The sequence below is a fragment of the Corvus hawaiiensis genome, chromosome 4 (genome assembly GCF_020740725.1).
Source record: "Corvus hawaiiensis isolate bCorHaw1 chromosome 4, bCorHaw1.pri.cur, whole genome shotgun sequence".
NCBI classification, from domain to species: domain Eukaryota; kingdom Metazoa; phylum Chordata; class Aves; order Passeriformes; family Corvidae; genus Corvus; species Corvus hawaiiensis.
The window spans coordinates 17,007,549-17,034,873 of NC_063216.1; the positions used below are offsets into that span (position 1 = coordinate 17,007,549).

Below are 27,325 nucleotides of genomic sequence, written 5' to 3' on the forward strand. Positions count from 1 at the left end.
CTCCCCACCTCCATCCCTCCCTCCCTCCCCGCCGCCGGAGCGCCCGCGGCCCGCGCACCTCGGCCTCCCCCGCGGCCCGCAGGGAAGAGGATGGCGGAGAGCGAGGCCGAGACCCCCAGCACGCCCTGCGAGTTCGAGAGCAAGTACTTCGAGTACAATGGGGTGCGGCTGCCGCCCTTCTGCCGCGGGAAGATGGAGGAGATCGCCAATTTCCCGGTGAGGGACAGCGACGTCTGGATCGTCACCTATCCCAAATCAGGTAGGCGGGCGGCGGGCCGGGGCTGCCGTGGGTGGTGGGGCGGCTCCTCCTCCTCCTCCTCCTCGTCCTCCTCCTCTCCCGGCTCGCAGGGCAGCCGGGGCCAGGAGCGGGGGCTGGAGGTGCCCCGGAGGCCCCCGCGGGATGTGGGGGCGAGGCCTGAGCCTGTTCGGCACCGCGGGTGTGCCCGGGGATGGTGCCCTGTGTCCAAGGATGGTACCCTGTGTCCGGGGATGGTACCCTCTGTCCAAGGATAGTGCCCTGTGTCCGGGGATGGTGCCCTGTGTCTGGGGATGGTACTCTGGGTCCGGGGATGGTGCCCTGTGTCCGGGGATGGTGCCCTGTGTCCAGGGATGGTGCCCTATGTCCGGGGATGGTGCCATGGGGCCGGGGATGCTGCTCTGGGCCCGGCAGCCCCCGCAGCTCTGCAGAGTTAAGAGCCTGTCCCGGGCACGGAGGGGCTTCGGAGGCCCTGTGGGGGACCCACGGAGGGTGGGTAGACGCCGGCGCCCAGCGCTGCCCCGGTGAGCCCGCCTGGGTGGTCCTGAAGCGCTGGAGGATGACGATGCTGCTCCGAGCAGGGGAAATCTCGCTCAGCAAAGATGTCGAACGGGGAAGGTCTGTGCCTTAAATGCGAATGTCTGCTGTAGTGCACAGGTTCGGTGTCTGCTCCACAGCGTTCTCTCTGTGCTGCACTCCCGAGGCGGCTGCCCAGATCGTTCTGGGAGAACATGTGCTCCAAGTGCATTCTTGCTGCACTGTCTGATACACCAGAAAGGCCTCCTGTTTACAGTACAAGTGCATGTTGTGTCCACTAAATGCATCCTTTGGTTGCTGTATACTGTTTGGGTGTCTGCTTGTAATGCCATATTTCCTGATTTTTCATCCTCTCCATTTCCAAGCAAAAATAATTAAAGAGAATTATCATGGATGTAGTGCTGCCTGCAAAGAGACAGACAGTATGGGTGCTTTGTACCCCACCTGATAAAATCAGATAAAGTCTTTTGTAAGTGCATTCTTGAGTGACTTTTTTCCTGACAATAAGATGATCTCTTTCTAGGAAATCCAAAGTCCGTTGGAGATAACAGATGTCAGCTCTGTAAATGCCCTTGTAAAACAATGTTTCAGTATTGTGGGCTTCTGACTTTCTTCATTGTTTGTTGTCTGAATGGCTAATGCTCTTCAACTTCTTGGTGTGCTGCTTCAAGCATGCACATTTCTACAGTGTAGCATCTATTGTGTTTTTATAATTTCTCAAGCAGTTTCAAGCATTTGTCTCTACATTTTTTATATATATTTTATTACTTACTGTGCTCCTAAAGACTGGCAAGGGCTTGATAGATAACACAATAGATAAGGGAAAGTATGTAGATGGATGGCCCCCAAAATACTAGGATTACGAGTAGACAGCTACATTTTAATAGTCCTTTTAGACTGTCTTTTTCAAGATTTATAGCATGCAGTACCAATATTATTAAATTCTTTGTGGTTTAAGATTCCTGTTTTGAGAATCTGTGGCTACAATGTTCCTATGTTAGAATTGCACCCCAGTTTCCTAGTGGCATCTTGTTAAACATCCTCAGCCAATCTCAGCCAGCCACAGTATCATTAATAGCTGGCAGTAGCTTAGTTTTGATGGCTAGACAGGTGGCTGTGGAAAGCCAGCTTGCATAATCATATTTAATTTGCTGTTTTGTGCATGTAGCAACATAATATTGGATCTTTTGGGGCCCCAGTGACAGGGAACTGCCCGCTTACAAAACATGCTACAAGAGGATTTACTGATGGTCACTGGGAGAAGGAAAAGATGGGTGAGAACTGGGGCACCAAAACTGAAGGTGCAGTATTGACAAGCTACAGGAGCAGCCTTGAGATCAAAATAGGATTTCATTTGCCAGGAAAGAGAATGCTTGGGTGGTGAGTAATCTGATGTCCTTGTTGAGGGAATAGGCTCTAGACAATAATAACATCTTTGGGCTCCACCTTTTTGTAGCCCAAAGTCTACCAATACCCTTGGATGCTTCTTTTGTCAGCTGCTGCCCTGTGGCTTACAGCTTATTTAGGGCTTCAGAGGGTCTGTTGGCTAGGGACAGCAGAAATTTGGCTTCCCTAGGATGGTTCCCACTGACTTAGCCAGGGTCATGCAGAAAGTCTACAGCAAAGCCAGGAATTAAATCCAGAACCCCTTTACCCTAACTAAAACTTCATCTTTCTGCCTCTCAATAGGTTGACACAGATTTTTCTCTTTACTGGATCTAATCAGAATTTTCATGGTGTTGCTGAAATGAATAAATGTGGGTTCACAAAACAGATTTCATGCACAAAATGTAATTATTTGGGGTGAAATGCTTTGGCTTATTCTGGTAATATTTACAGGTAGAACATGGCTGGGACCACTTATCTAGTTTCTGTGCATAAACGCTGTTTGAACAATACTTCAAGAAAGAAAAACACACCAATGTCGAATAGGTCCAATGGAAAACTTTGTTCTTGTTCCTAAAGAAATCAGCTTTGTTCAGTGTAGCAGCAGCTCTCCATCTGCTCAAACTGTGAAAAATACCCAAAAGAGTCTGTGTGCTGGATGTGTGAGAGGCCAGAGCCTGTGGCTATGAGCAGAAGGCTCCAGCAGTAGCTGTTGACCATATGGTGGCTTATCTGGCAAAGACAATCCACAAGTGGCTTATAGGGCCAGGACTGCTTCAGCTGTCCCAGGGACTGGTGAAGTGGTCTGGAAGCCATTTGGAAGACACTGTACACTGCAGGAATACACAATGCAGCTCCAAACAGGTGAAATGCAGGTGGTGCTTGGAAATAGTTACAGTTATTGGTAAATTGGGAGTGACCCAGGAAGAAGCTGTTCCAATAATGATAGAAAATCAAATGTACCAGTGGCCTTACTGGGAGTAATGTAATAAGCCTAATGGAAAGTGACTCTGCTTTAATGTGATTTCCACTGATGGATGGCTGAATAATGATATCCCTTATATCTTTAATTATTCTTAACACCTGTGCCCAATCAATGATAACAGCTTTTGGGAGCTTCTGGACTATGAGAAACTTACGCCTAAAACCCAGAGACTCACTTAGATACATGAATGTGTCTATGTTTTTACATCCAGTGCTACTGTAATTATAGAAAACCTTTCTTGCCGTGATGCATAATTTAAAATCAGGTGTGCTACTGCTCTTGAAGAAGTGAAGTCAAAAGTTCCAGCTTTCACATAACTCTGTAGTGTAGAGTGGGCAGGCTGAGTGGGACGTACAGATTTGCAGGAGGAAATGTAAACCAGAATGCCGTGGAGCTCACACCACAAATAAGATACAGATGCACAGATTATAGGCAGCACTGTCTCTGTCACAACTTGCATTGCAGCCTCTCATCCTGTGGACTTTCTGTACCTTACTTGAAAATTAAAAATCTCATCTATGAACTTAAGCTATAAAATTAATAGAGAAGCAAATTTTTTCATGGTATTCCCCCAGTCACCGTGCTAAGAGCTAGATTAGCTGTTTGCTAACATCAGTGATTTTGGTGGAATTAAATTGGTCCCTGAAGTGTAGTGTTTAGTTCAGGTTCACTCAGTGTTTTATTGTGTCTTATGGTGTCATCCTGACTGAATGTGATCTGTCCATGTGCTTACTCAGAAGAGGTGCACAGCAGCTCCCTTAATACCGTCTTGTGTGTGTTCTAAATGAATGTGTACTTTGCATTCTTGGGTCAAAGCCCACAAGTTCATGCCTTTTGCAAAACTGGTAATTTGAGAAACTGAGCTATTTACATTAATAATGAAGCTCTCTCTCCCATGGTGATTATTTTGCCAAATAATTTTTTGCAGTTCTGTGTTGAAAAATGTCAATTGTTGAGCAAATATCAGCTTCAAGTCCAGCCACTTCATGAGAACTTGCATTTGGTGCCAGACAAAGGTTCAAAAGAGCAAGTGTTGCCTATGGCCTTACCTGTCTGGAGGTGGTTTTTAATAGATTCTCAATTTCTCTTGTAGCACTGGATTTTTGTAACTACCATTTGGCTGTTAGGCAATATGTTGGCTCTAGACCTTTGCCTTAATGAAGTGCCAGCAGTGAGTATGTGGGTCAGTCCAAGGACAGCTTTCATGTGTGTATATTTACTCTCCTCTTTGGAATTCTTTCACACTCACCTCTGGTGTTACGTGAAATGAACCAGGGTGAGTCAGCTTGGGTTGTCCATTTCATTATTTGTTTGAGAGGTTCCGTGTGTGCAGGTCATGGCATTGCATATACTGGGGGTTCTCTGTTCTCCTCCTGTTCTGTGTGCCTCTCCCACTGTGTGCACACCTCATTTATCCTCCTATTTCTACCACTCCTGAATCCAGCACTATCTCTTGCTGGGACACCAGTCCTGGCCGATGGAGGAGCTCTGTCCTTCCTGTCTCTTACAATCTCTCTGCATTCTTCCATGGTCCATTTCCCTCATCCCATGATCCCTGTTATGTTCTTCCCATGCAGGGTCTCTGTGTGCCCTGGGGTTTTCTTCTGTGTGAGGAAGGAGCTGTTTGATGCATTGGCCATTACAGCTATGACAGGGACAGCTGTTAAACTGTGAATGAGAAACAGAGGGTACAATATAAACAGCAGTTTTCATATTTGCCTGACTGCCCAGTTAAAGTAATAGACTTCAGCTCATCGACATCTAAAATATTCTTGGCACTCCAAAGTTACTACACTTAAGGCAAAGAGAGGCTTGAACCTTGATGTAGGCATACATACTTTTTTCTTTGGTTGAAGTATGAAGTTGGTTTAAGGATTTCTTATCCCTGGCTTCTTGTTTCTTCCCCTTCCAATCAGCCTTGGCTGTCTGTGGGACTGTGTTATAAAATCAGGTTGGCAAAATTTTGAGTAAAGAAATGAATTATAAAGAAAATGTACCAAGTGAGTATGCCAAAATCTCGCTTTGTTTTTCTTGTGCAATCCTGCCTTTCCTGTTTTCCACGGACTATAAAAATCTCTTGGCAGTGGGGTGATATTTACAGGTGAGATTGGTATTACTGTACTTCCCAGTAACAGTCTTATTATTCAATATACAGAGTATTATTGCTTGACTGAGTTCAGGTGGCTGCAGGTACCCAGACGTGCACAGGTCGAACACTGCTGACAGTCAGTCCTGATTTGCACAGTCATAACTGAGAGGAGAATCAGGCTGAAAGGTTGCCCAAGGATGTTCCTGAGCTGTGGGAGATTCGGCTGGGAGCTGTCAGAGGGACGTGTGGCAGCTGCGGTGAATTGCAGAGGTTTCCCTGCTAATGGCAGGTCTGAGTGGACTTTGTGGCAAAGGCTCCTCAGGGGACACAAGCATCTATGTGTGTTAAATTAGTTGACTTGCCTCAATTTCCAGTGTTCTCCTATGGAACTTCTCCCAGCAGTTTTTTTGCTATTATTTTATAACCACAACTTTGCAGTTGCAAAAGAGCCAGATTCTGCTATGCTGGATTTATAGTGCTATAACCTCTGTAGAATTTTGTTGCCTTGGGCTTAAACCATCTTCATTGAAAGAATTAATGCAAATATTACTGGCCCAGAGGCATGCCTCGAGAAATCATGAGGCTGGCTTAAAAATCAAGGCATTTTTACACAGAATACATTTGGGATTCTTTTCCTTTCACCTCTGGTTTTTGAAGCAATATTATGCCCTGTGACACCAAATGATGGGAAACCTCTGTCAGTGTCATGAATCTGGATGAATGAGTTGATACCTTTAAAATCAGAATATAGCTTGTAACTTTTTCTCTTTGACAGTAACATCACAGTTATTTGGTCTCTTTAAGCAATGTATGAAGCTCAGATATTGTTCTGTTTTAATGGCAGATGAATGTGCATCAATTCCCATACCAGCTGGCCAGAATGAATGGAATTCTTACTCAAACAGGAAGGGAACAGCAAACTGCATTGTGTGATAGAGATAAGCTTTGTGAGCTGTCTCTTTCGGGACTGATGGACAGGGTCTATATTTGAATCTGATTTCGTGCTTTTGATGACTGAATCATGTTCCTTCCACCACTGAGAAGAGTAAATACTCCATGGCTTAAATTCACCCCATTGAGGACCATTCAGGTGCAGAAAGTAACTTCTGCAGATTAGTATTTCTGGGGGTTAGAGCCACTGGGTTCCTGTGCTTTGAAAGTCCTTCTGAAATGGGTGTATCTTTTTAATTATATAAAGCTCAAAGTACCTTCAGGTATTGACTCAATCTTAAATGCTGCTAGGCAAAGAAATTATAAATAAAATTATCAAAACATAAGTAATTGAAGACAATGTTAAGTTTGCCAATGATGCATTTGACTTGATTTCAATGTGAGTAGAATTAAATAGGTCTTTGTGTGCCTCAAACTTGAAATAAAAGCGGAGAAAAAAATCTGCAGTTAAGGGAAACTACTTTTATTATCCATATAGCAGTGTTTCTCTCATGACCCTTTTATCAAACCAGTGAAGAGATGTTACTAGAGGCAGAACAAACAGTTCAGAAGAGGAAGAATTCTCCAGTTATCGAATAGGTTTTCCTGGGTCTTTTGCAAATGTAGCATAATTGCTTCCCTGCTGTGAAGTAATGCAAAACTCAACTTGCTTTTTTTTTTTTTGTAAACAGGCATAGGAAAAAAATAAGCAAAAAGGCTTTACCCAGGTTAAAAAGTGTATTCTGAATATGTGAAATCATTATTGACTGTATTAAATGATAGTGACCTCAAAGACTAAACAATTAGAAAATGATGTAGATCAGCCAAACCCACCAGCCAGTTGTTCTCATTTCATGTTAATTGTTCATTTGTCACAGTGAAGTTATTAAAGAAAGGAAGCAAAATGCTTCATTTTTTATTCTTATTATGCAGTCTTATTAAATGAAGACTTTTCTCTTGTTCAGTACATTAGGGACTCATACGCCCTGTGCTGAGGGGAAGGAACTACCCCCTGTATTGTCCCAAAAAGGCTGCAAGTGATGCAAGCTTATGTACCCTGGGCATGCAGTGTGACTTTGTGGCTGCAGATTGTGTGACATGGAATAAGCCATATAACCTTTTTGTCTATGTTTTCCACTAGATGCATTTCTTCTCTACCAGAATTTTTCATATATCATGAAGAGCAGTTCCCATGGACAAGCATATGTCACCTACCATATATATTTTTGTAGAGAAATTAGAAAATTGCAGGTCTGAAATTGAATTAAACATTTCCTCTTGTCCTTTTTCTTGAGCCGTGGCAGAAGAGCCCGATCCCCCCTGGCTGTCCCCTCCTGTCAGGGAGTTGTGCAGAGCCAGAAGGTCCCCCCTGAGCCTCCTTTTCTCCAGGCTGAGCCCCTTTCCCAGCTCCCTCAGCCCCTCCCGCTGCTCCAGCCCCTTCCCCAGCTCAGTTCCCTTCTCTGGACACGCTCCAGCCCCTCAATGTCTTTCTTGTCCGGAGGGGCCCAGAGCTGCCCCAGGATCTGAGGTGTGGCCCCAGCAGTGCCCAGCACAGGGGACAGTCACTGCCCCGGCCCTGCTGCCACCCCATGGCTGTTGATGCAAGGCAATCAGAAACACAGATTAACCACGCAGTTACAAGCCTGTTTACTGCTGGTCAGGGTTGCCAAAGTAGCACAGAACAGCCATAGGCATTGCTGAAGCTGGATTGCTCTCTACATGAAGAGCTGAAGTGCACATTAGTAATGATGGATGTCAGTGCTTCTATGGGATCACCTGTGCTTTCTGTCAGAAAAAGTGTGTTCTCTTCATTTTGCTGCAATACTGTAACCTGTTGCCTGATATCAAGGGGAAAAACCCTTACGACAGTATTAAAATGGTAAGATAAAGAGCAGGTCTTTATTGGAAGCTTCCAGGTGCCCCCATGGTACTGGGCACACCCAACATCAGATTTCCACAATTTTTATAAGTTTCACAAATGGTCATATCTAGCAAATATTGTCCAGTTAGAAGAGCAGCTAGTTCAGTAATTTTCCCCCAGGTTCTGCCCTGAGTTGGTGCAGGGGCTTCTTTGCCCCATTTCTTGTTGTGTCTTCTCAGATTCTGGTTGGAAAACAAAATGTCCTTGTAGGTTCTCTTCTTGAAAACAAGACTAAACAGTATTTCAGGAATGTGATAGAAGATTAGCTTATTCTAAAATCTAAGAGAAAGGGTGGGAAAAATACCAGGAGGTATACAACCATGTATTAACAGTCCACAAAGCTAGAAATATATAAAAAAATGTATAAAAAGCTAAAATCTTTGGGCATGGTGATATCGATTGGCTGATCCCCTTTTATACTCCCAATCAGATCTCATTCCATTTCTGATTCTGAAGAGCAGCAATGGAATTGGCTGTAGCTGGCTTAAAGCAGCAGCCCAGCAGACAGGGGGAATGACTGCGTGCTAAATGAGGGGGGACATAGGTACCTTGAGAAGAATGGTTTTTGCTTAGTGCAGCTATAATTTAAGTGGGATTCTGTGTGGGGTGAAATGCTTTACTCCCTGACCTTAGACAAGCAGTAGCTGACTGGACAGGTTGTGTAGAGGGCAAACAGTGTTTCTGGAAATTTGGAAACAAATGTGCTGCCTTTTTTATTTGTTGTATAACCTGTACCTGCAGCTGTTTCATTTTATATTATTGGTATGCTGCACTCTTGAAATTTGACCACCTAATACGTGCAAATGCACATTAATGTGTAGGCAGGTTTTGCCTAACAATTTTCCTGGAAGGGGTTGAAACTGAGGCAGAGAATTGCATTTTGAGTAGTGACAGACATCTTCTGGCATTATTATATGGGGAGAGGAGTATGTTCATGGCAAAGGGTATGAGATGTACCTCAACACAAGTGTCTAATAGATATTCCCTGTTGTTTCCTGATTTCTGATCCTATCTCAGTCAGCAGAGCTTGATGTGAAGCTCTGCATTTATCCACAGACCATTTTATGACTGTAGAGCAGAGCACAGAGTGATAGAGTTGTCCTAGAAATCAGTGATGCTAAGGGTAACTATGAAGTTCCCTTCAATGTAATGAAGTCCTTGAGCACGATTGCAAAACCCAGTGGCTTGTCATTACAGCAAAGTTCTTTGCTGCATTGTTGTCCTTGGTACAGTGTGTGAAAATGAAGGGAAATTAGAAACAGTGGGAAGACTTTCAGCTGGAGATTGTGAGCTCCTGCTGGGGTAACGTGTTATGTAATTTAGGGATGCTTTTTTCTATGGGCTCTCAAAAATGGGGGAATGGGACTGCCAGAGGATGCAGGAGGGCAGGATACAATTGAGGTAAGACTGGCTTAAGGGCGTCTTTTCTATGCTCCAGAGTGGAGGTGAGATTTGAAACTTTGCTGATGCGCTTTTGCCCATCACTGTGGGGAGGTACCGCTGCTGGTTTACACGGGGACAGTTTGCCAGGAAATTTTGAGATGCTTGAGACAAAACCTGCCCTGTAGCATGTATTAGCCAGTAAGAGATCTCTTCCCCTGCGAGTTCCTGTCCTGCTGGCCAAGCCTTTGTTATGGCTGCACAACCCGGCGCATTGCTCTGTTGTCGTGAAAGCCGCGGTGCCTGAGCTGGGTTGTGAGGGTGTCCTCTTTTAAAGGTGCCTGTGCTAGTGCAGGACTGTTGGTGTCCTTAGCCTGCTGTTTGTCATTCCTGGTAGAAAAACAACCTGCAGAGTATTTTGGGTGGATGCATTCTGGTTTGTCCCAGGCAAAGTTTGCTACATGAGTTGATGCCAAAAGTAGAAACTCCTTCTGCTAATTTGGCCAATCTAATTTTAAGTGGATTGGAGTAGCCTGTGTGATGTTACTCCGTTAGTGATGACACCTGGTGCAGAAATTATGAGCATCCACAGATGTGGACAGCCCAGCTAAAGCTTCAAGAGAAGAGTAAAATACTTTTCCCTTTGAATATCTGATACCAAGAGAGGTCTGTAACCAACCAGTAGCAGCTGTCTGTGACAGACCTGTGACAAAATCCAGGACACCTGGATATGAGGAAATCATGGATGTCAGGACAAGCTTGAAGACACAAATCATGACTCTTCAACCAGAAGGCATATGAAGGCAAACTTGTGGCCTGTTGTTTTTAACAGGAGATCTGTGGACCTGACTCAGTTCTTAGAGCTGTTAGGATGCTTCTTACCCAGCCTTTGCTGCAGAGCATGTGAGGATGCTGTGGATTATTAACAAGGATAGAAAAGAAAGACTTTTTTCCCCAGCTGTCCTCAGCAAGAGACCTCTGCCAGCTGGTACAGGCTGGGGTAGCCATGGCTTTTATGGAGGGTATGTGACTTGAGCTATTCTTGTGGTTTTATAAAGTCTAAAGTAGGAAACATAGAAAATCTGGTTATCTGCTTCACCAGGGCTACACTAGCTAACTAGTACACTAGGCAGAAGCTCTGGCAGGCTCTCATCCCTGCTGTTTCCTTGCTTGCACATTCCCCGACATCTCTGTGCTCTTCCAGTGTGCTCCCAGCATGGTGTGGGAGACAGCTGGAGCCAGTGCTGATCCCAGGAAGAGATGGATGAATCTCTCTTCTTTGGGGAATCATTCCCTGTGGGTTTGGGTTTGGCTGTGCCACAAATCTCCCAGAGAACGGGACCTGGTGTGTTTTATTTACTAGTGTTGCTCCAGTTTTAGGATCCAAAGGAGGTGTTTGTCTCCAGGCTGGTGTTTGGTGTGGACAATAGTGGTCACCTGCCTCGCTCTGCGGGAGTGGGGCTGCCCCAGCTGTCAGTGCCAGGTCTCAGATGCTCTGTGGTGGATGTGCACTTCCCATCCTGCCCTTTATTGAGTACTTAGTGTGCTAATGTAAGGGAGAATCACGACTCAGGCCGCTTTTTAAAAAAATAGTACTAATGCATTAGCCAAAAATAGCCCTGCTTTGTAACCAGTTCATTAAAGCAGTGCTTTAGGATACTGTATTGGACATAATGGCAATAATTCTGTGGATAATACATGTGTGTAAACAGTTCAGTGGCAGCATTTTTACCAAACAGAAGGTAGGTTTTCCTCCTAAATAGAATAGGGTTTTCACAGTGTGCTGTTTATAGCCTCTGGCAAAACAAAACACAACTCAGAATTAATGGACCCATGTCTCCAGAATTTAGCCTGTTGGTTTTGGTTTAAAAGCTGGTAGCTGCAAGCAGAAGAATAAATGGATTAGGAAGTCTAAAAATCTAAGACTGTGCTTACTGAATGTTGCTGGAAATTGTGTATTTAACACTTATTTTTAATCCAGTCTTACTTAAGTTGTCGCCTTTTACTTTCAGTAGGTCTGGATTCAGGTTCCTTGTGTACCACAGACTCCCATGACAGATCACTATTGACTGTGGGGCATTTAGTCTTACAGGATGAGTATTCAGTCCTTTCTGAAAATTGGGGCCTCTAAAAAATATTTAATTGGTCAGTCAAGAAAAATAGTGTGACAATATAGCATCACAATTTTAGTCTTTATTCTGAATCCCCAGTCTCATTTAGGAAAACAGAAGAATTGGAAAATATGGCACCAAGGTATATACATTACTTTTATTTTTGAAACCCTAGCTGTTAATGAAAACCTCTATTCTGAAGCCAGGTGGAATTCAAACATGTAGGAGAACTTTAACATACAGACCTCAAGAGGAGATGTTTAATGTTTTGGAAATGGTTTTTTCTTCTAATGGAAAAATCTAATTTTCCCTCCAGTATTGTAGGGTGAAGATGAATCTGTCATACTGTCCTGCAGATTTACACTGGAATTAGCCAAGGGGGAATGAGCTTGCAGGCAATTAGAGCAACGGTGTGAGGCTCTGCTGTACAGCACTTGCAGGCCAGTCTGGCAGCTTTAGCAGCCCTCATTTTTAATGGGCACTTGTATCTACCAATGCTATAAAAAAGTTATGAGTCATAATGGATCTGTTGCATTGGGTTAGCCAAAATTTGGTCAAGCATTGGCAGATAAAATAAAGTACAGCTAACTAGGATTGCTAGATTAGTAGCATTAGTATTTCTTTATTTTAATTTTCCATGTGGTTTCCAAACAAGGGGCGAATAAAGGGAATATACCAAAGGCCTTTGGGCTGCAGGTTTGTCCCATCTTAGCTGATAAGAAAGGAGACACTGAAAGAAACTACCTTAGAAACCACATAGAGAAGTGAAATTCCACTGAGAATCTTATGGTTTTATATTTGCTGCTTCACTTCGAACACATCTGTGATATCCAGTGACTTCACAGGAGTGCCAGTGGCCAGGAAGTGTTGAGAGAAGCCAGAGAGCATCTGCACTACAGAATATTTCTCCCTCCCACAGTGACTAAATTTGACATGGGAAGACATCTAATGCGCAGAAGCCAGAAGGAGTAGCCGCGGTGTTTCCAAGTCGTGTCTGTCTCACTGCTGCAGCAGCTCCTGAAGAGCAGAGGCAGAGTGGCCCTGGACTGACTTTGCTCTTGCTGCTGAGGCATTGGCCATGGCAAGGGCACAAAGGAAGAGTTCCCAGTCTCAGGGAGTGCTGGGGTGTGATGGGATTTTTAATGAGTCCTGGTTTCTGTGCGCCATTAGGTAGCACAGGAAAGCACAGCACATCCCCACCAGCACACTCTCCCGCTGCTGAGACTGGGCTGCTTTCCTGCATGCTGTTATGGAATGACAGCAGGCTAGAAATACAGGTTCACAGATCATTTAGAAAGGTCTCCTAAAAACCTGCTGATTCTGGAAGGCAGTATCTTCTCACAGCTGTTTCCCACCCCCTCTCTTTCCAGATACTGTGTGATAAACTGGAACACTCTGTGTTCTCCTGAGGCGTTTTACTGACAGCAGAGGAGCTTGTCAGGAAGAGGATTGCTTAGGTACATTGCACCAGAGTTCCTCGGATGCTGACTGGCTCCATTTTAGCTGGAATTCGATAAGTGTTCATGAATTCCATGTCTGTTTTGGCAATATGACCTTGGAGGTAGCAGGGTGAGCAGTCTTCCTCCAGGATGAAATGCTGCAGATGGAAGAAGAAAGGGAGAATTGCAGGGAACTTGTTAATGTGTCATTTGATGCCTCATGTCCGAAGGCTAGCAGTTAATCCTGTTTTTCAGTGATTATCCTTTTGTGGTTATCCTTCTGTACCATCCCAAGTGAGGTGTGCATGTACATGTACAGGTGTTCAGCAGCACAAGGAGGAGACAATGAAGATACTGGAGGTGCACAGCATCCATTGCCTCAGCAGGGCCAGAAAACTAGGGAGTACAGAGAGAAGCTCTGCATACTCTTATTTTCTTTTTCTATTTAGCTTGCCTCACCTTTTTCTTCTGTCCAATAAGTACTATAATTTTCCTTTTACTAAGAAAGTTTCTGTGACATTTAGATCTGGCCAGGTTTTGTGATAGACTGGGATTGCTGGCGTTATTCACACAATCTCCTTTGATAATCAATCTCAGTTTCAGGAATTTACCTTCCATCCATAAAAAGATGGTTCTTGCAAATATCCAGAGAGATCACTAAATCAGCTGGGTCAAATGGCAAATTTCTGTATGTTTTACACACAGATGGGACTGCAGCAGAAGACTCACATCCCATCATGCTGTGGCATTTTAACAAATTCTCCTAGTCCTAGTCCTAGTCCAGACTTGGGCTTCTCATCATGTGGATAGGTTCAGTAGCCCAGTTTATTTGGTTTTCCAGCCAGCCAGTGTTCCCAGGGTTGAAGATGTTGCCCTAGCAGCCAGGTCTGGAATTTGGGCTGCCTGTTGCTAGGTTAAGTCATCTTTTCTAACCCAAAAGTACATTCAGCTCTGATATCTTTAATTTGACTTGGTTTTAATCCTAGTAGAGATGTGAGGAGGTCATACATATCTAATCATATACATAAAAGCTTTTAGATATTTTTCTTTTGAAAAAAATAAGCCTCTGATGCTTTAATTTGTTCTTTTAAACAGGAAACCATTTAAATGATAATTTTTTTACCTGGAGCTCTTGGAATGTGTGTGTATGGTAAATAATAATTGATTAAGGGCGATGAGTTAAACAAAAATCGCTGTTCCATCAAAAATTAATTCCCTAGTTTCCATTTGTGTTAAGACCCTGAAATTCCAAAGCACAGTAACTTGAGTGCTAATGTGGAAAAAAGTCAGGCTAACAGTCACCCCAAGACATACAGAGAGTGACAAAAGAGAAAGCTAGCACAGAGTTCATGGGTGAGGGAAATTGGGATCAGTGATCCTGCTGCAGGTGCAGGGAGGAGAAGTTCCAGCATATTGGATAGTCCCAGCATTTGTCTTTCAATGTGTCACTGGTTTTGGTGGAAACACATTTAAATGGAGACCTTTGAGCTTCCAAAACCCCCACTTTGGGTGGGATATATGTCATTTCCCACCTCTGCAGTTCTCCATGGATCTGATGGCAATCAAGCCAAGTCTGGTGCATAGCCACAGGTCTGAGCAGAACCAGGTAAGGCCATGGGGGCTGTGCTCCCTGGCCCTCACTTTTCACTTTTCCAGTGGACTTCATGGTGATCTGGTGGGGAACGTGCTGCTCTCCTGGAGTGTCAGGGTGGTTCTGTCTCGACCCTGCAGCCCTTCTATATTCAGAGGCACAATAGAGATGGCAGCTTTTTGCCTAGAGAGCAGCTGAGCAATGAAAAAATAGTTTATTGTGTATCCCCCACAGAGTTATTTCTTTTGCTTTCATAGAACAGGGCTGCTGTAATAGCATTTCTTTTGCAGGTGGAATTGGAAATACTGAAATAATTTATGGAGAACCAGGGTGTTTCCTGTCAGAATAAATATTTAATGAGAACAAGGGTTGTGGTCATTCAGAGTCACAAGAACTGATATAAAAGTACTATATGAATGTTAATTTTAATGCATAAAATATATGCTCAAAATTAAAAATGCAGAGTGAACAGCCTCAGGGGCAAGTGTGTATTAAGTGTGTGACAGCTGTCTCTGTGGGTGATGAGAATGTAAATGTGTCTTCTTTTTTTTTCATGGCCCACACCTTTTACATTTACCCACCAGTCAGCAAGGGAACAGAGCAATCTTGAAGTGCTTGCTATCCAAAACAATTCTTGGAGGTGTGTGTTCTTTCACATTGTGTCTGGGCTGTGTTTACTCCAACCATTACTCCAAACTTAACAGTTTCTGTCTCAGATTAAACAATAATCAGATTAATGAAACACTAGGGGGTTTTTTGTGTTGGGACAAAATACAGGATTGGTGCAAAGGTGCCTGTTTGTGTACACAGACCTGTTAGTTAATGTGAATTAACTAGAGACTGTTACAATGACTTGCAACTCACAAATTATTTTCAAGTTCAAATGGTCATGATCTCAGAGTTTGCAGTTCATCTTTCCAAGGACTGGGATGTTGGGACAGGCTTGGCCTTTGTAACCAGTTCTGGAACCATTACTTGTTCCTTTAGACAACACGAGATAGGGAATAAATCCTGGTTTCATTTCCCTTACTGCTCACAACTCTTAAATAATGGGTCTGGATTTTGCAGTTTTTAGGACGTCCCACACCCTTGGGACTTTTCATCTGAACTGTGGGGTCCCTCCCCTGGCTTGCTGGGATCTCTCCCCATTCTGCTCCTCCATCTCACCAAGAGCTTTTCTCTTCATAACCCTCTGTCAAATATCTCTGTATTTGCCTGTTCTGAGAGTTCCCTACCTGCCTGAAGGTAAAGTCACTTTGAAATAGTTTCCCTGTCCAAAGGTCTAATTGAAGTACCTATTAATTTTCCAAAGTGCAGTCATTGGCCATCACATCTAATGGTTGCTTTGTAAATGTCCTTAGAGTGGGGAGAGATAATGCAATTGGGGCCTCTAAAGCCTGTGACTGACTCAGTGTGCATGGGTGTGCTCGGGGCTTTATCCACTCCATAACCTGGATGCATAAATAGACTCTCAAATCATTGCATAACAGGGGCCTTGCCTGCAATTTAGAATAAAGGTCTCTCAGCACAGCCACTAATGCATTTCGAGAACTTGAATGACCTCTGTTCGCGTTGTTTTTTAATTTCTAAAATGGAAATAGTACTGTTTTGCCAAGGTAACATTTATGGGGTAAAACTTTTCGTTAAATGCTTTGCAATTCATGGGTTAAATAATTTGGGGGCAAAGATATTTAAATCGTTATTGAATTTAAAAAATCTCAGGTCTTTTGCATGAAAGATCTGCATGTGTTTAAAACTAAGGGAGCTGACATACTACGTTAAAACAGTAGTTACAGACTCAGCTCACAGCAGACTGCTGAGGACAAAAGTTGCTGTTATTTCTCTGTTTAGGTCTCCCTTCGTATGGTTGTGTTTAGATAAGAGCTGTAATACAATCTGTTCTCTTTCATTGTTTGGTTTCTGCAGGCACAGGCTTGCTGCAGGAAGTGGTATATCTAGTGAGTCAGGGAGCTGATCCAGATGAGATTGGACTAATGAATATAGATGAGCAACTTCCAGTCCTAGAGTACCCTCAGCCCGGTCTGGACATCATCAAGGTACAATTTATTGCAAAGAAAGTCTTCCAGCATTTGGGTATCTTTTTGCTTGTTTCCATGTTTATCACTTCATTTCATCCTGTGTCCCTCTCCTTTTCATCGCCAGACTTGTTCAGAATGTTGCAGTGATTCGGAGTGTTATTGGCTTATTTTAAATTGCTTTTTTTAAGCTTTATTGTATTCTGTTTAGTACATTAAATGTTTCTCCATGTCCTAAATATCTTGGCAGTGGGTTTTCTGAATCAAGGTTCCTGGCCTCTCTTGCTTACGTAAACAGGAGCTGGCCAAATGAGGCAAATTTGCTTTGATTCCTTCCCTGAATTTGTGAAAGAGGAAGTACAAATGTAGATATCCATGGATCTGTGTTCCCACTGCTCCAAATTTACACATCTCAATCTTCAGATCCACAGATCCTGGTTCTCTATAGACTCTGTGGGTGTAGTTTGAGGAGTTTGGAATATCCTGCATGAAATCCCACGCTCTTAAGACTCCCTTGAGGTCCAGCTGCATGGCACATAAGTGTGATCTTGTCCTTGCTGCAACCACTTCTGACAGAGGCACATCTTGGAATTATTAGGCCAACTGTGCAGGGCCATCCTGTAACAGCTGCAGTGCTGCTTGAACTGAGCAAGCTAAGGCTGGCAGGGATAGAATTAAGCTGTGTGTGGTCAATGACAACTGCAGCCTCAGCCTACTTTAGGCTGAGAGTATTTAGAGGTCAGAGATTGCTCATTTTCGTCTGTGATGCCTAATCCAGCAAGACCTCAGTGCTACCCTGATGCAAAAAAGTGGTGGCAATAGTAAGAGGTTTAGTTTGAGATTACACATTCTTCCCTATGCCATGTGCTAGGAGCCTGATTCAGTATGGATTTATTCAGTTTTTAATAGCTGACCATGATTTGTGTCGTAAGACAATTTTGTCTCCAATTACAGAAAAAATATTGTTTGAAGGACATTCACACACTCAGACAAACCTTTGGGCATAATTCTGAGAGTAAAATTTGGAAAAAGGGGGTGGTGTTTTCAGAGCTTCTAATATTTTTTAAGGATTTTTAGTGGAGGCATCACTGCAGATAAAGTTAGTTTGATATTAAAAATCTTCGGCTGTTATATTCTCTTTCTGAGAAGGTCCTACAAATGGAAGTACTTTGAAAACAAAAGGGATAAAAATCCAAAATGATAAAACCCCCAAAATATTATCCAACCTTTTGATATTTAAAAACTAGAGGTAACTCCCTGACCTGATTTCTACCTGCAAGCTCCTGTTAATTCGGGAAGCGAATTTGTGAATGGAAGTCCCTGTAGTAAAGGGCTTCAAGGGTGATAGTTCAGGACAGCTCAGGATGTGCCTGAAGCAGTGCTCAATAGGAAACGATTCCCTCTGCTTTGTTTTAGGAACTGACGTCCCCTCGCCTCATCAAAAGCCACCTGCCCTATCGGTTTTTGCCTTCGGACCTCCACAACGGCAACTCAAAGGTGAAAATGAGCTCGTGTTTGTTCTAACTCTACTGGCAGCAGTTGTGTGAGTGCTTTGGGATGAGAAAAAAGCTTTCAACAAGATGATTTTCCCCCCATCACAGGTAATATACATGGCTCGCAACCCCAAAGACCTGGTGGTGTCTTATTACCAGTTCCACCGCTCCCTAAGGACCATGAGCTACAGAGGAACGTTTCAGGAGTTCTGCAGAAGGTTTATGAATGACAAGTGTAAGGAGCTGTTCTCTCTGCACACATTTATTTTCATCTCTGCATTCCTTCTGCAAGTACAGAAGTGAACTGGATAAAGGTGCATTTGTTTTGCATATACAGCAAGGAGGTTGCTGCAGATAGTGCTGCGGGGATTTAGATTTGTCCATGCAAACTATGAGCCATGCTTTTTGTAAATATTTGCCTTACAGTATTTGAGCCCATGGGTTCAGCAGTTTTCCACCTGAACCAGAGCAAAACTCCAGTCTGCTCTTCTAAAATTCAGTTTGCAGGCTGCCAGATACCTTATAAAAAGTGGTGAATACTCCCAGCATCATTTGATTTCAGTTATTCCTCACTGTCAGTTACTCCTCAAGAGTGTTTCTGGTCCTCAGGTTTGGGGTTGTTTTCCTGGTAATTCCTTTAATATTTAAATTTCAGCCAAAAGCTCAAGGTTCATCCCTTGCACGTTGACACAAAGTTCTCTAGTTTGCATGGAGTGTACCAGGGAGCTCAAGTGAGACCCCGTGAGAAGGCAGCTGCAGGCTGCTGCTGCCTGAAAAATGCAGCTCTGTGAGGAGAATGCAATCACCTGCTTTGCAGGAGCGCACCAGCTGCTCAGCCAGCTGCTCCTTCATGACACACCCACCATGCTCCCACTCAGGCTGCAGTGCCTGGCGTAGCTCCCCTGCACCAGCTGATAGGGAGGGCAAGCCCCGTGTTCTCACATAACTGACTGCCCCTGGGCTTTTTGCCAAGGGATTGCCACACTCTCTAGCTTAGGAAGAGGAAAAAAATTCCTACTGCCTTTTATTTCTCTACAAAATCTCCTCTGATACCTTAATGTGACACTAAGAATTCACCAGGTACCTTGAGCTCTGAGAGCAGGATCTCCTCTAGATCCAGAGCAGCAAACCTGGAATTTAGGGGACCTGATACTGAAGGAGCTGTAATACCAAAGGGAAGAAAAAGGTAAAGCCTACCAATGGAGGTTATTTAACAGGCCTTAAAAACCTTTGCTGCTCCTTATCCTGCAAGCTTGAGCAGGATTAATGCTCTCCTCCCATTCCAGCCTACCTTCAGTTTTCCATTTGCATTCCCTGAGAATGGAATGAAGGTTGGGTGCTCTTTTCCATGTAAGTATCCCAAGAGTTATTTGTGTCTTTATCTTGTAGCAGCTACCTGGCTTTATCACAACCTCCCAGAGCCCATATGTTCTGTGGCCGTAATTGTGCAAATGGGATCCTTATAATACAGTAAATTTAGCATTCAGCTGAATGTTTGCACCTCGTGGAAGCAATACAGCAGAATCCTGGTAACTCAAACATGTACAGTGGACAAAGAGATCAGTTTCGTAGGAAAATAATTTTTATCAACTGACCAATTTTCAATTTTTTTAAAGGAAAGATTCCATTTTTGCTATTCTCATTCCACAGACCCCTTAAGAAATGGATTCATGAAGGTAACACATTGGTGTTCCAGTTACCAGAATCAAACAATTCTTTTTCAAAGAGAAAAGGTGGCTTCAAAATACCCTAAAAAGCTTTTTTCAAAAAATTTTCTACAGCTGCTTTGCTGAAAAGATAAAATTTGCCAAAAAAATATTGGGAAAAAATTGGAAATCTTCTTACCATATTTGTTTAGCTTCTGCCTTGATTATGTGAGTACTTTGTGGGTATTAGTCACTGGTAACAGAGAAATATGCAAAATGCATTTCTCATGGGGTTGTCTTCTAATATTGGCAACAAAAGAGATTCTTGAGGTTGTAAGTAACAAGTACCAGTGGCTGAACCTCTGGTAGAGACACACAAATTGACTGAGATCAGTGCAAATGTGGACTTAATCAGAGAAGTGGAAAACAAACAAGTAAAGTTTTGGGGGGAGGGTTAGGTCTTCCATCGCATGGGTCAAAATGAGATACTGTTCTCCTGGGGCTATGAGCTGCTCCAGTTATTTCATTTTTTTTTCTTTTTTTTCCTTTTTGATAATGGCTTAATAACAGAAATGTTCATTTTCCTCATGCCAATCATAATGTCTTTGTAGTAGGATATGGTTCGTGGTTTGAACACGTGCAAGAGTTTTGGGAACACCACATGGATGCCAATGTACTTTTTCTCAAGTATGAAGATATGCATAAGGTAGGTTAGATGTAGCAAAATGATGCTTTAATCTCATTTAGCATCCTAGTTTTTCAAATACATGAAGCACAAAATTACATTTTTGTGTCCGTATTTGGGCTCCCTAATGCCTGATAGCATTTTTAAAGCACTGGCTTTAAAAATTCAGTAGCTTCTATGGACTTTAAGCGCTTTCATATACATAGTAATTTACTGGGGAGTCTGCCTGCATCCATAGGCACTGAATTACTTGCAGAGAAGGCAGCAATGTGAAACTGTTCAGTACTTGCTACACTCAGCCTTGGACATTCATTTAAAAAAAAAGTCTTGCTGTATGTGCTGTTCCAATGAGGAAAAAAAGTATATAATCAATATTTTTTCCTATGCATTTGGCATTTATAATGATTATTTGGTTGTTCTTGCTGCTTTCCGTGAAACAAATTTGAAAACAATGAGGGTATGATCATGTAGGTGGATATAATTATTGGGTCCTTACTGTATGCTGGCTAATAAATCCACTTTAGTCAGGAATCTGGTGAAAATGGTACGTATTTCTTATTGCAGTAATGCATGTTTGAGAGCTAATGAAAATACTTCGAAATGTTTATTTGTCTGGAAAACTAATGCAAACATAGGAAAAACCCAGCTCCTCTTTCTAAAAAGACAAAATCAGGACAAGACTCAATAAAAATCTGGGTAAATTATAATTCCAGCTTTACTGAGCCTTCTGATGGAGTGGGGTTCTAAAAGAAGGTGTAATACAATCAGAGTTAGTAAAGTTTAGTCGAAATTATTTCAAACCCAGGGTTTTGAATAATTAATGTATTGCTAGCTGTGCTCACCAGCTGGTGGCATCACAGCATCCTTCTGCTTCCTGATAAATATTACTATTTTGTTCTTGCAACTTATACTGAGGAACCTTGGACTTCTGGAGATGTAAATTAATGGTTATTTTCAGAGGCCACCTCACCAGCTCCTTTCCATCCACACGAATGCAGTCCCAGAACCTGACAGCGGAAGAAGGGCTCTCCTAATGGTTTTAGTTGCTTATTTGACTAAGGTGAAAATCAAAGTAATTTTTAAATCCTCTGAAATGCACTGGTATTCCAAAGGGATCAGTTAAGGGTGGGGTGTTCTCTGAAGTGGGAAGCATCACAGTTACTTTTCAGCTGTTCCCTGTTCCAACATCTGAACATCATGGCCATGTTCTCTGCGAACCTGTCTTACTCTAATTGCTCGGAATGTGTTTCTTTTCAGCAATTTGGAAGGTGGCAAAACTTCAAGGCAGTGGTGTTTCTGCAACTTCTGCACTTGTGTTTTTCACACTCCCTGGCATATAGCTTACTTTGAAATATTTAAACGCATTAAAAATGTAATTTTAAACATTGTGAAATAACCTGGGTTTTAAATGCTCTCTTACAGGACCTAGCAACAATGGTTGAGCAGCTGGTGAGGTTCTTAGGAGTTTCTTATGACAAAGCACAGTTGGAATCCATGGTGGAACACTGCCATCAACTCATTGATCAGTGCTGTAATGCAGAGGCTCTTCCTGTTGGCAGGGGTATGTTTAAATCCCACAGCAAAACTCTTCTTGGAGAAGTTGCAAGAAGCAGATTAGTGACCTCTAGGATGTGTTAGATGTTGGCAAAATATTGCCATGTAAAGGATGGGAGGGAACTGACTGTTGGTGCAATTTGGGGGCTGGGCTCTTTTGAAATCAAGTTAGGTAGAAGTGACAGGAAAGGATGGAAGAATCCAAGATTAACAGTGTAATTTCAGACCACTCTGTCAGAGGGTCTTTGTCTTGCCTCAGTGGATTCAGCTCTTCGTGCTGAGAACTCTGCACTGCTCCTTCTGACCTTTGGCATGCCAAAGCCCGTACCATCTCATACAGTTTATCCTGGCCTGAGCCCTTGGGTTGAAGTGTATCAGATTTTCTAGAATAGCAGATATTTCTAATGTGTAAAATTACAAGGAACCACAGCTTCCCTTATGAGCTTTTTATTTTCGTTACCTACCTCAGCTGTTTAAAATGTCTTTATCTTCCAGATGTTTATTCTGGTGAGATCTTTCTCTAGGAACCTGGAGGTGCCATTTGATCTGTTGATCCATCTGTCCTTTGACAAGAAATCAAGTCCTTTCAGTAGTCTTTGAGAAGTGTAAGAGTGAACTTAGGCTCCCTCAAATTATTTTCTGTGGGCTGTTTTACAGCACTTTTAGAAATGAGAGAACCAGGTCAAGATGATCAGTTCCTATGTTACCCCAACATATGCCTTATCCAAACATAAAATCACTTCATACACTAATTTAATCCAGTTTTATTTGGAACTTTTCCTTGTTTTCCACCCATAGTCCTCTTAGCACTATATGATACAGCATCATACATGAAGCACATGTTTATCATAACAACAAAGTCTCTCAGAGGAATCAGTTTGCAGGTTATTGTCCCTTTTTCAGAGATTATGAGAGGAATACTTTGCTCTTAGATATCTGTGTGTAGCAGCCCTTTCCATACTACCATTTTCAGCCAGCCTTCATGTGATCTGCAAGTTATACCAACTGTAATACTTATAATTGTTTTCAAATCTCTGATGAAAATACCAGATATCATGAGACCCTCTTGACTACTAGTTCTGTGTCAGCTAGTTATTTATTCAATTATCCCACATTTGGTTGGGACATCCCAAAGTCCTTGGATAAGGTGCTTGTGTGGGTACAAGGCTTTACAAATAGCGGGGTTGTGTTCTCCTTGGTGGCCCACACGTAGCCTCTTATTTCTACTGGCTACAAACATGTCAAAAGGAAGCCTTCATGTTGTAATAGAAGGAAGGGAGCTACAGCATTTAATGTGATATTTTGTCATTTGTTCGCTGTGTGCTTTTCAGTATAAATATCCTTATTTTGAATTTCTTTTCTTTGCTGTCTTTGGCTTTTACAATATTTTGTTTCTCCAGAATGTAGCTTCATTAGCAGTGCTTTGTTCCTTCTCTGTTCGTTTCTATGACAAAGAATGGTGGCAATGACATGACAGCTGATTGTAATTTGTTTCAAATATTTTTAATTTGTCATTAGTTACATTTACTTTATTATTTTGCTTTGTTTTAGTTCTTCATTTTTTTTTTCTTTTAGCACATTGATCTTTACTCTGAAGATAACCCTGAACTGCTGTGAAAGCAGAACAATGATTAGATATGTTACTTGTATTTGACTCTAATCACATCATAATTTACGCAGTTGCATGATTCAAATCATAAACCAGGTGGGTGACTTTTTGACAAGCTATCAATTCATATGGTAAAAAAGAAAACAATTGTTACAAATAATCCCCTGTGTATGTATGTCGTTTGTAAAACTTGTCATTTGTCCATACATGTTTTTAGGGAGACTCAGAAATAAAAGGCTTTTCTTTACAGAGGAAGAAAACATTTTATTATCATTATTGAATGGGAAATACAGGGTTCTGTGTTTCATGCTGTACTTTTTGCAGTTGTAGTTGCCAGAGCAAAATTTCAGTTAGTATCAGATGTTTATGATTGTAATCACTTTCTTAATTTATTTTTTAAAAAATACATGAGAAATTTGGTGAAAACAATATATGGGATTTTCAATGTCAGGTTATTCTGGTCTTTGGATCCTGAGAAGAAACCAGGATACTTTCATACCTTCAGGAGTTACAGAAAAGCCCTGATTTCATAAAATGTCCCTTGCCACACATGCTATACCATCATGTTAATAAGTAATATGTAGATGCTTCAGACAGTTTTGTCTTTGGTCTCAATTATAAAGTTGCTGCATAAAAGCAATGGTAATTGAATTAAATGGGTATTCTTGTGCATCAAATGCATAATTAAGCTCCCTGCATGTAGCTTTGTTCTTGCTGTTATGATTGAACTCTGGTAGCACAGTCCCAATTCTCCTTTCAGTCTGGATTTTGTCTCTATCTCCAGCATAAATGAGAAGATAATTGGGCCTCCCAGTCCAGTTATTCCATGGGGCTTATTTAGCCATAAGTAACCCTGGCTGACTTTGAGTTAAATACATTTTGGGCTGCTTTGAAACAGTTGTTAAGGGGGCTGCTGTTCTTGGCTGGTAGGTTCAGCAGGGTCACCAGCTTATGTTACTGATTGGGTCCCATAGAATGCTTCCTATGAGGAATATGTCCAGTGTCCATATTGCATCCCCCAAAAGCTTCCTATTCCTTGTGTTCAGAATTAAAATGTCAGTGGCACAAGTTGAGTGCACGGCTCTTGTTCTCTTTCATAGATAGAAACTCGTATTTAACAAACAAATCTCCCCATGTTGAGAAATGGAAGTTCATCTCTTGGACTTATCTCTAGACACAAAAGAATAGAAATTAGCAATGAAAATATTACACTTCAGTAGTCAGTTTTATACCCCACATTCCATGTACCTTTTGGATAGTTCTCTAACAAGTGGGTGCTGTAGACACCGTAATTTTGGAATGTGTTGTTAGCTCTTGGAATTATTAAACAGCCATAGTTTGCACTGAAAGCAGAAATCCACCTTTAAGTGAACACCCAGCTCAAAATCTGTGTTCATTTCTGATTAAGGCCAGAGTAAAGTCTCATACAAATCTGAATTCTTCCTGTGTAACACTGGGCTGGTGCAGCTGAAGAGGTGTACGGTCCATATTTTAGGCTTTGCAAGGGTTGTTCCAGAGTTTTGGGTGACACAGTGAACAGCCTTAGGTCTCATTAAGCTTTCAGTGAAAGCCCAGACTGATCAGAATCTCACAGCTGATACTTGGTGCCCTGTACAACTAGACTGTAGGTATTTGGTGTCCTGTTACATGCACTCTCTGACTTGTGTTCTTTTCTGTGTTTCAGGACGAGTTGGGCTGTGGAAAGACATCTTCACTGTTTCAATGAATGAGAAATTTGATTTAGTTTATAAACAGAAGATGGGAAAATGTGACCTCACATTCGATTTTTATTTATAAAAAATGCATGCATATGATATCCAGATATAGCTAGAAGTGCTTTATGCATTCATTTATTACCTGCTGGACAAACTACTGTAGCTATTATGTGTAATAAGATTTAAAGAAAGAAAAACAATCCAAGTAAACCTTATCAGATGCAATTATCTTTGATCCTGAACAGCTGTTTATCTTCTAGTATTTAAGTCCTTTGTCCCCATGCAAGAACTTCCCAGACAATACTAGAACATTCAGCTGTTATGGAATGTATTATATACGTATAAGGTATGTATCATATATGCAACTAGAATGTACACCTTTTCAGCCCCACATTGATTATTTAATGTGTTTTATAAAAGCTTGTCACTAGAACCTAAATAAACATCCGTAAACCAAATAAAAATTTATTTCTGAGGGAAACAAGTAACAGGCCAAAACAGTATGCTAGAATGATCTCAGGGGTTAATCGTCACATTTATTTTTATAGCAGGTATAACCAAGTATAAATACATCCCATTCCAAAATAAGAACTGATCCCAGTGGGGTTCACATTAGGTTCTGCACACCCTTATCTGTGTGATTTGAGTAGGTTCTGTGCACTGACGCACTCTGTGAGACAGGGCTTGTTCTGATTTACAGCTGTGATTCTCAGCCTGATCCCAAATTCCACCCATGCCTTTATGGAGACAGCCCCTGATGGAGGCAGTTCAGCTCCATGCCCAGGGTCAGCAAACAGAAGATTCTTAAGCCCTCAGCTCTAGGTCACTCCCTCAAAATGGGGCTTAAAAGCCAGGAATCTGGTGTGGGGACTCTCCTGAGGAATCAGTCTCCAGCCCGTATCACTTTGCTGTGTGGATGTTCTTCTCCCTTTAGGGGCAGCCAGAGAAGTTAAGGTGCTGGATCAGCTCCAGTCCCACCAAAAGGTGAGGGCACTTAGCATTGTTTATGGGTTGTTCTCCTGGACTCCACCAGACCTAAGGGCAAGATCTGTGCCAGTGTAAAGCAGGCAAAGGGAACTGCAGCATCTGAGGAAGAGAGTTGATGGATATGCCAGCAGGTGGGAGTATTGCACAAATATCCATGCACATTAAGTTCCAGGAATTGTTAGCCATGACTGATCTGGATTATAATCAGGATTCAAGTTTATTTCTCTTCTCTTTTTTTACTCTCTACACAAACAGCCTGAAGCAGGCTACTATCACTACAGAACTCTCCCAAATTATTTTATTGTTCCATTATGACATCTATGCTTTTTAGGTTCTCAACTGCAGGAGGCCCATTTTTGATAGTCAAATGTTCAGGCTCACCAAAAACTGTGAGGAAGGACTAGTTTTTAGTGTTTCAGTTCTGTTGGAAAACTGTCAGTTCAGCACTGGCAAGTGGTGTAGCATGATGTGGCTTGACAGCACTTTTCCTTGTATATTTGTGAGTGAAAATGCTTTCAGTGAAATTTTATTTCTATTTTTATATTTTTAGTACTGTATGAATATTAAGCACTACACATTATACTTCTGTGCTTGCTTGCTTACTGAATAAAAGACGTGTTCTGTGCATTGTGGCTGCTCATTTTCTAGACCTCCCACTCAGGCCGGGTGGTCTTTGCAGACAAACTACAACAAACTGCAGGAACACGGGAGAAGGAGAATTCCCTCTCACTACAGAGGAAGACAAAATTTCCCCACAGTTCCTGCAGATTTGAGTCAGAAGAAAATTTCATTAGCACCAAAAATCTACTTAAATAGCTTAATCCCAAAGGTGTACAAGCAATACAACCTTACTGAGTGCCTAACATTTGTGAAGGCACCAGGGAATGCTGCTCTGGTCCCCAGAGCCGCTTTTCTTTGCTGTAGCCGATGCCCAAAAGCCAGCAATGTCCCACAACCCCGTTTCTAACAGCCAGG

General features: G+C 42.3%; 1 protein-coding gene across 2 annotated transcripts; it reads left to right on the top strand.

Annotated features, from left to right (window-relative positions):
* On the top strand, positions 1 to 26,975 carry SULT4A1 (sulfotransferase family 4A member 1). 2 transcript variants are annotated; one of them, XR_007203214.1, is made up of 8 exons: positions 1 to 259; positions 16,552 to 16,682; positions 18,078 to 18,158; positions 18,263 to 18,389; positions 20,412 to 20,506; positions 21,908 to 22,046; positions 23,615 to 23,744; positions 25,333 to 25,409. XR_007203214.1 is itself a non-coding variant. In XM_048301858.1 (7 exons), exons 1-7 carry the CDS (start codon positions 91 to 93, stop codon positions 25,443 to 25,445), a joined length of 855 nt encoding a protein of 284 aa, XP_048157815.1. In that variant the 5' UTR covers positions 2 to 90; the 3' UTR covers positions 25,446 to 26,975. The 2 variants fall into 2 exon arrangements, 1 of the variants encoding a protein (XP_048157815.1); XM_048301858.1 differs by lacking the exon at positions 23,615 to 23,744 and having other exon boundaries at positions 2 to 259; positions 25,333 to 26,975.
* Positions 26,976 to 27,325: the final 350 nt, after the last annotated feature.